Consider the following 9512-nt stretch of genomic DNA (forward strand, 5'->3'; position numbering starts at 1 on the left):
TGAAGGTGACTGCAATTAAACAGGAAATCAATAACACCTTAAAACATTTCATTTGAGCCTATACATTGTATATTTTTTAATATAACAACTTTTGTTTACCACATTGGTCCCCTAACACCTTGGGGAATCCCTGAATCCATAGTTATTTCCACTGAAAATACCTACAATACAATCTAAAGGAGATCGTTTTAAATGCGTCGTGACAAAATAGAGAAATTGGTTTTTCTTTAATGTTCTCCTAATGTATGTATATTATTTAGTTTGGATCAACTTCTAGTCTCAGCGGGGGACCAGCAAAGATTACAGTCTGTTTTGTCATTGGCGAGGTCGAAATCTACCATCCTGACTCTCATGCAGGAAGCGAAAGCACAATCAGAGGTGAGTGAAATGCAGGGGACACAGGGACACAGAACTGCTGCCACATCAGTACCCAGGTACGGCCACGCACTCAGAGGTCTGTGAGCCCTTCTCCAGGTCTCCTGTTGTGAGCTCACAGCCCAATCTCACTTGCTTGCAGACTGCCTTAGAAGCTAAACCTTGCCTTGCGTTTTTAGGTGCCAGATTGGTGCAGTTGCTCATTTAATTCCCCAGTGGGGACTAGTTACTGACCTCCCCACCCCACCCTGCATTTGGAGTTTGTCTGCAGAGAGTCCTCAAAGGTACTTGTGGTGGAGAATGAGCACAAGCACCTTTGTCCACCTAGGTGGACATAAACTACCTGTCAAGGGCGCCACCTGCTGGGCAGATGAGTTAATGCCTGTGTGGCCTTGCCCTGGCTCCAAGTGTAAGAGTTTCTGAAGCCTGGGGTTCCAGACAAAGAAGCTAAATAGTCATAAAAAATTGGATGTGACGGTAACAGTAACAATTGAAACCAGGGGTTCCTATCTAGAATACTTCTCGGGACTATCCACAGAGATTCGAACCCTAAGAAATGAAAATTTTCTACTTAGAGAAAAAAGCAAGTATAAACAATTTTCCTTGAGTACCTGGGTCACTGGTATCATCCAGAATTCTAACACTAGAAGGGCTGTGACGCTGGCCTCCAATGAGGAGTGAGCCAGAGGGAGAGGAGGTGGGTGGGATGAGACCAGTGGCCATTAGCGGCCTCTCCTGGTTCTCCGTCCACTGGTCTGGGTGGCCAGGAAATACCGTGAGGCATCTAGCATTTTTCACTTTTAGTAAAAGGGACTAATCTATTGTCTCCTTCCTCCTTCCACTTGTTGCAGTAAGCATTTTGCACGTGGACTCACTTGGCGATTTCCAGTCAAGGTCTGATCACGCTGTGCCAGGGGCCACCTGTACTCATGTTAGATAAAATGGTCTCAACCAACCTCACAAAAGGGAGGGACCCCAGAGTAGACTGTGTGTGTGCACAAGGTGCCAAGCGTCACCTGGAGTCATCTGGGGCCTCCCTCACCTCAGTTCCTATTCACCACCAGGCAGGCATTGTACGTGGTGTTGAAGATCATGCTTGTTTTTGTCAACATGCAGCTGTCTTCAGTTGGTTCTGGGCGAGTACAGATGTCCTCACTCTGCCATCTTTAGACCAGAAGTTTCCTGCCTTGCTTTTTCTCAATGAGTATGGTGTGTAGGTACTGAAAATAGAACTGTTCAGAACAGTTTCTTTGGCTTCTGAGGGCGCTGTGAGAGACTAGAGTCAAAAAACAAGCCCTGGTCGTCTGGTTTCTGGAGAGCTAAACCTTGGGGAGCCCCTGATGGTGATTCTAGCTTTCCTGATGCTGTACTGAGCTTCTGAGAAGCAAAATCCGGCCTGATGATCGATCAGCTTTCAGTATGCTGTAAATAATTTGAATAAATTAAAGCTTTGGTGATAATATGTCCCGGGACACGGGAGAGTCCCATTTTCAAGTATTGTCTCTTTGCTCCAATAATACATTTAAATAGAAGTAGCCCTATTTCAGCATCAAACGTTACCTCTGAGCAACTGCATGGAGCTCATCTGCAGGCCACATCTCCCGTTTTTTTAAGCTATCATCATTCTCTCCATTGAATGGTGCCTGAGCACATATATGGTCGAATTTGCCCATAACGTGGAAATCCCAACCCCCAAAAAGTTCTGCAGGACATTGTGTTGTTAGCATATGGAGCCTTGGTTTGAATGAACTTTAGAGAAATGTAAAATGACTAAGATTAGGTCTTAGGACTTAACTAATAGAGCCAACACTTTCCAAATATTGGGTTCCTTTTCCAGCACAATACAGAGGTGGTTTTCTATTCCAACGTTTTCACTTTCTCTTGTCAAAGCAATCCTTAAAGGTTATTAAATTCTTCCTCTATCGCTGTTTGAGAGCACCTGAAATTGATGGATTATATATCACTTGATGGGAAACCCAGCAGATCTTTAAAATGTTTTGAGTCATCTCTAGCGTGTGGGTGGAAGAACTCAAAATTCAGTATAATTAGCCCAGCTCATTTTTATTTTAAAATCTCTTTTATCAAGGTATCTTTAGATCAGTGCTTGAAACATGGGCGGTCTTTTGTTCTTAACCTTAGAACACTACTAAGAATGTCCAATACAGGAGTTGACAGCTCTAATGTACTCTAATATTGTGACATACTTTATACCTTTAAACATACTTTGTATTTTATGAGTACTGGTTCACTGACTGCACGTGGAATCCAGTGAACTGAGCACGGGAGGTGGAGGGCATAGAACACGTAGCCTCAGAGTGCTTTTACCTGACTCTTGGCACCTACGCGTCTCCCTCTGCTGCTGAACTATAGACACAACTGTACAATAAGGAATTCCCTTCATGATCAAATTTGGGAGGACGCCATTTGGTGGCTAGACTGGCTTCTCAAGTGTCCCATCCATGCCTTCCTTCCCGTGGTTCTGTAGCTACAGGCTGGACCCTCGAAAACCTGTAAAGGCACCACCCAGAAGCGCAGCACAGTGGAGTCGTGGCTCCTCTAGTTGAAACCCTGTGAAAGCTCCTGAGGAGCCACTGGGTTTCCTGGGGATAAACTGTAGCTCTAGGGGGCTTTGTGTCAGTACTCACCTGTTACTCTTGGCACAGGGAATTTACTTTTTCCTTCTGTTTCTTCTCAACAGAATAAAGAAGATGTCTGCTTTATCGTCTTGACCAAAAAAGAAGGCTCGGGTCTGGGATTCAGTGTGGCAGGAGGGACGGATGAGGAGCCAAATGCAATTGTGGTGAGTGAGGATGTGGAGATGCTCTCGGGGAAGTCATGCTGAAGCAGGTCTGAGTTTGAGTAGGACAAAACTCCCGTCAGTGAGTTCACAGGTTGCTGGAGTTTGTTCACGGCCACCTGAACAAAAGGAGGAAAAGCAGTACATAATATTTTCATCGACAAAGATAAGCCTTTTCACACATAAACAGGCTAAGTGACCTATTAGGTGCCAATACACATAAACACAATTATGTATAGCCTCGAATTCACCTCAATACTTTGTTTATTCAGAAAGACATTAGAATTAACTGGCCATGCCCGCTTTTGCTTATGAAATTACTTAAGAACCACCACCTTTAAGTTTTGCATCACTCAAGCCTGTGGGATCATTAGGGAGATGCCACCTTTCCTGGACAAGGTCAGGTCCTGTTCCTCTTTGTAGTGTTACTGCCCCCTTGAGTGTTAGGCACTTATCAGACATGATGCTGGGCACTGATGTTTGTCATTCCACCCCTCACACTGATGTGTTTTTGATATACACCAAGTGTTTGCATGACTTGGGAAATTTGCCTTTAGAAGGTTCCTTTACTGCAGACCCTTGGCTTTTACTGGAGGTCATAAATGACTTTGGCTTGTCCTGTCCTTGTCCCAGGTCCACAGGGTATTTTCTCAGGGGGCAGCTTCTCAAGAAGGGACTATGAACCGAGGGGATTTCCTCCTGTCAGTCAATGGTGCCTCAATGGCTGGCTTGGCCCATGGGGATGTCCTGAAGGTTCTGCACCAGGCACAGCTGCACAAAGATGTCCTCGTGGTCATCAGGAAAGGAAATGACCAGCCCAGGCCCTCCACCCGGCAGGAGCCACACACAGCCAACGGGAAGGGCTCACTGTCCAGAGAGACCATCTCCTTGGAGCCTGGAATGGGAATGGGTAAGACACCCCCCTCACCAGCCAGCAGGGTGTGAGCAGCATAGACTCAGGCTGAACACAAAGGAAAATAATGGCCATTACCTTATTAGTTGGGTCAGAGAAATTAAATGTAGTGAAGTCTAGTGTTTGTGGATGCTTCCAGCAAAAGCCGTGTTACAAATAACTTATTTAAAAACGACCCAGTAGTTAAAGCCATACTACTGAAGACGTAAATGACCATTTGACAGCTTCTCAATGTCCTAAGGAAGCCCTTTTGAATTTCCATCCTATTAGGGCTTAAGTGGTTGGTAAGTAAAACAAGAAACCCTTGTTCAGGGAGACTGAAAGGTGAGAGAAGCTCCAGGCTGAGTTTTGTCCTGGGAACATCCAGAAAGGAGGGTGTTTAAAGACAGTCGCTGCACTGTCGTCCCAGGCTCCACAGTAAGCCACACTAAGCGCTGACTCAGAATGGGCACTGCTTCTGAAGCACAGGCTGGGTCCCAAGTGGGACTTCAGTCTTCACGGAGACGTGCGCCGACACGGGGGCCTCTGGAGATTTCTGCTTGGGCATGAAGGCATGCTCCACGCTTGCAGACGGTTGATTAGAAGAGCAGAGGTGCAGGAACTGCAGGAACACAGCCAGGAGGGGAGACCAAACCTAACTCTGGTCTCAAATGTTGTCATCAGCACTTCAAGGTAAACGGGACACGACGTAGTGAGTGTCCCTGTTGTCTCCATCTTCACTGCAGGGAGAAGAGGAGCTGCACAGGATGCTCTGTGCATTGAAGTACTGAAGACCTCGGCTGGGCTGGGATTGAGCCTGGATGGAGGAAAATCATCCATGTCTGGGGATGGGCCCCTGTTCATCAAGAGAGTGTACAAAGGTAATGTCCCAGAAAACACAATCCGCCGTCCACTATCTATAATTTCTGTGTATGTCAGTGCCCCTTCCATTTGGAAATCAAATTTGTTTTAAAAGATCTAAAGTGTTTTTCATGCTTTATAACAGTGATGGCGAACCTTTTGAGCTCGGCGTGTCAGCATTTTGAAAAACCCTAACTTAACTCTGGTGCCGTGTCACATATAGAAATTTTTTGATATTTGCAACCATAGTAAAACAAAGACTTATATTTTTGATATTTATTTTATATATTTAAATGCCATTTAACAAAGAAAATTCAACCAAAAAAATGAGTTCGCGTGTCACCTCTGACATGTGTGTCATAGGTTCGCCATCACTGCTTTATAACATACTAGGGCCCCAGTGCACAAATTCATGCACCTTGGAACTGTGGGCTGCGAGGGTGTCGTACTGGTCGGAATTAATTTCCATTGAAAGAGCAGTGATACATAACATGCAAGATTATGAAGGATAAACAAGATTTATTAATTCTTTTTTGGAACTACGTCACTACTAGTAGAATCACTACAAACGTTATCACTTTCTACGTCAGAGTCAGTATTCAAGGTGCCAAAATAAAACTCTTCATCGTTACTTTCAGATTCGCAGTACACTTCTTTCGGTAACTTTCTTTTTGCCATTTTGGAGTATTATTTTGAAATACCTTAACAAGCGAGAATGCCTAATTACAGTTAAACGTAATTTGTAAAGCTTTATTTGAAATTCTGCGAAGTATCTCCGAAGCTTGTCTATTTCTTCACTCTCAAAAGGCGACTGACTCGCCACGATGTTTTGCATGGCAAGTGTGGAACGACCGCGTTTGTTTATATTGAGTTTCGATATCTCTGATTTGTCTGGGCAATGTTTTGGTTCGTGACAAGGTCGCTTAGACACTTAAGAGCTTTCAGAGAAATTATGAACTGGTACATGAATGACTAGAGTTAAGATTCGTATGGTTCCTTGCTTTGGTGGCTGAGAGTAGACAAACGACCGCAAAGGGTTAACAGAAGTTGAACCTGTTTCCCTGCATTTATTGGCCATTTGGATTTTAGCTATTGATTTCCTTTGTTCAAGTTTCTCTTTATTTTGTATTCTTTTGAAATATCTTCTCGGCTGCTTAGATTTTTCACAGAAAAGGTTACAGATTTGAATTTTTAAAGTCAGGTTTCTTTTTATGGGTCTCTCTCCTAAGACTATAAACATATTTTGAGATTTTTCTCACTGATGGTTTTAGCTTACTTAGACTTCATTGTGAATACCATGGAAGTACCAAGCCCTCATTCTGTATTTACTCTCACAGGTGGTGCAGCTGAACAGGCTGGAACAATAGAAGCTGGGGATGAAATTCTTGCCATTAATGGAAAACCCCTGGTTGGGCTCATGCACTTCGATGCCTGGAATATTATGAAGTCTGTCCCGGAGGGACCTGTGCAGTTAGTAATTAGAAAGCATAGGAATTCTTCCTGCAATAAGCATGAGTAGTGACACTCACTTTTTTTATAAGAATCTCCTTTTCTCTGTTTCCTTCGTATTTCAGCAAGTCAGAAGGACGTCTCGAAACAGCAGAGAAACACTGGTGTAGGCAAGGACTATAAAAATCTCCACATTTTTACTAACAGATGATGCTCGACTCTGGAAGCCTTCCCTGGATCACCTAGGCCAGGAGGGTTCGTTCTGTTCCGGTACCTGTCCCTGACCTTTTGCTGTTACTAATGGGGATATAAGACATGGCAGGGTGCCTTCTTTCATTTCAAACATCCTTCGCTTCTCTTGGCCACCTCTCCCAACATCCCAATCGGGGCAACTGGGGAGCCTACACAGGCTGAGGGACAACACAAATGTCATAACTAAATGGACTCTAGTTTTTTATAATTTTGTAAGCAAATACCAATGCTTTAAGCACATTCAATGGAAAGAACTGTAGGTCTGTATGTTACCCCAAAAAGAAAATGAGACTTTAAAATATAATAATCAATTTATGACCTAATGGTTAGGCTGAGCTCAGGAATTATCCAAAAATGAAAAAACAAAATACAGAAAGTGGTATATTTTAGTGAGTGTAAAGTGCAATATATGGCTGCAGAGTTCAACTCAGTGAATTACTGATCACAGTGAAGTGTTGGTCATGGTCTAAAAGTGTCGATCGGAAGGCTGTTTTGCAGAAATGCAGTTCTGATAAACTGTACTAAATAGCCATGAACTTGCTGCTTACAATGAGCAGAAAGTTCCAGCTTGAAAGCACCTTGTATCTAGTTTGGAACTTGTCTTGAGTTAAGTGCTTGAATTCAAGACTGGTCAACACAAAAGCAGGCAAAAATATCAGTCACTGGGTTTCCATTTCTATATTTTATGTACTATTAACAGTAATTTAAATTTTTAGAAATCAAATATCTTTTTAGTATCCTTGGATTTATAAACATAGGCATTATATTTACCATCCAAATAGAGAGGATCGTTAAGCGCCCAGCCTGTTTTGTCTTCTGGACGAAAAGTATAGTGTGACTGACTGGGCGCTTAACGTGTTAAAATGATCCACTTAGGGAACTGTTTGTTGTGTCCCCCCCCTCCCCCTTTCCCAACAAGCTTATAAAATGTATTGTTTCTAAGCATTGGATCACTTTTCCTGACCTGGGTATTATGACATATCTCTGCAGTGACTGAAGTTTTTGCTTCTGTTTTGCAAATTATTCCTTTTGTCAAAACTTTCCCTGCAGACCACTGTAACTCACGCTGCTAGTGAAACCTGTCCCAGCTGCTCTCCTTTCGAAGCATGAACTTTGTAGGTGCTGTTCCTTGCTACAAAATTGGCTTTTCTCCCCTCATACTTCAAACCGTCATCAGCTTCCTTTACCAAAATGGAGGAAAATGGAGGAAAGTGAGTCACTTTCAAGGTAAAGGAGCAGTACCACTATGTAGTTACAACCCAGATCCTCGGGGGGGCACACACTAGCTAACTGAGTCCAGGGAATACAGGTGAGACTGTGTACCTGTGCGCATGACGACGCTAAGGTTTTATGTTGGAGCTTCTTTCAAAAACTATAGCTTGAGTCTATGGCTTAGAGAGAACACAAGTCATCATACCCCCGGATCATGGAAGCACTTGAGCTGTCACTTTGTGCATCATTTTTCTGGGTGATTAATCCCAGTAAACCTCTATGGAGTTGCCCAGAGAGGTCTCTCAGATGGGAGTGAAATATCTGATTGGTGTGAGCCCCGATTTCTCATCAGGAATGAGCTAGAAAGATCTGATTACTTTAGCTTCTACTTTCACTACAATTCCAGGTAAGATACTATAGAAAGTCAGTACAAGGTGCATGCTAGATTGTTTTTAAGTCTCTGGAGTCAGTTTTGTGGTTTGTTTTCTTGACATGCAACTATTTGAAATCAACACTGAAAACTATTTTTTGCCTCTACTCTTCCAGCTGTGCCTCCTAAGAAACAGTCCTTTGTGAACAGACAGGAATTTCTAGAGCAATGGGCTGGTCTCCTCCTGGGAGTCCCTGATCCTCACGCAAATCTGAGGAGTGCAAGGGTAGACCTCTGGCTCATTAAAATATGTTAAAGTCATCAGCCATTTCTAGTAGATCTTGCCAGAATGGTTCCCTGGCTAATGGTTGGAACATAAGGGAGGAAGCAAAACTGTTTTTGACCCTAAGATAGAGAGCTATTTATTTATCTTCAGTGTTCAGGCATGATTAGTATTTCTAATTAGTCTAATAAATTCCCATACTTCCTGAAGTGAACACTAATGGTATTATCCTACTAAAACTTTCATTGTTTTGGTTTTTTAACTGGTCATTCACAATAAGCTATGAGGCTAAGTATGTGTTATAACATGTAAATTGTAGTTGCAAGCATAGATCGTGATGGTTGAGTTTCACTTATGTTCTACCAGACACATCTCATTTGATTTTATGGTTGACTTAATTGGCACCACACCTGTTGTATGATATACATAATCCTTTATTTATGTAAAATAAAATGCCTTATATTATTAAAGAGTTAAGTGCAATATGAAATAGCCTGTACATTTTTAAATGTCGCCAAGTTATGTAAACCCACATCTCTGTAAACAACTTTTTTTAAGTGATTTTAAAAAAATAAACACTCTGCTTATTACTTGTTTTTCTAGTTCTGCAACTACAGAATAACCTTTTAAATTATCAAGATAGTAAATGTTTATTGTTACCTAAGTGGGTGAAAGGTACAAAGGTAACAGAACTCAAGTCAACCACTCTTTCCCACAACCACACTCAGAATCTCACACAATCCAAATTGTTCACAACCTCCTGACCTTCCAGATTGCACTACCCTTCTTCCCACTACTGCCTCTTGTCTTCAATTTCAACAAGCCCGTCCTTCATTCCTATATCTACTCAGACCAGACCCCATGGTGAGCACAACAATCCCCATCCAGCCCACAGCCTCAGCTCCCTCACCCCAACTAAATCCTGGATCCTTCCAACGAGCCCACTTCTTGGTTCTTACACACCGATTCCTAGAGAAAATACCACAATCACTCCAAATGATGCTGCTATAAATTCATGGTT

General features: G+C 42.7%; 1 protein-coding gene across 1 annotated transcript in view; it reads left to right on the plus strand.

The window, feature by feature from the left end:
* PDZD2 (PDZ domain containing 2) overlaps positions 1-9074 on the plus strand; it is a 327492-nt gene extending 318418 nt beyond the window's left edge. The window contains exons 21-25 of the mRNA XM_081088887.1: positions 261-378; positions 3074-3175; positions 3806-4082; positions 4811-4945; positions 6263-9074. Of these exons, the coding sequence (XP_080945013.1) occupies positions 261-378; positions 3074-3175; positions 3806-4082; positions 4811-4945; positions 6263-6444 (814 nt within the window). The 3' untranslated portion in view covers positions 6445-9074. The remainder of the gene's footprint in view (positions 1-260; positions 379-3073; positions 3176-3805; positions 4083-4810; positions 4946-6262) is intronic.
* Positions 9075-9512: the final 438 nt, after the last annotated feature.

Source organism: Myotis nattereri (genome assembly GCF_964212035.1).
Source record: "Myotis nattereri genome assembly, chromosome: 4".
Taxonomy (NCBI): domain Eukaryota; kingdom Metazoa; phylum Chordata; class Mammalia; order Chiroptera; family Vespertilionidae; genus Myotis; species Myotis nattereri.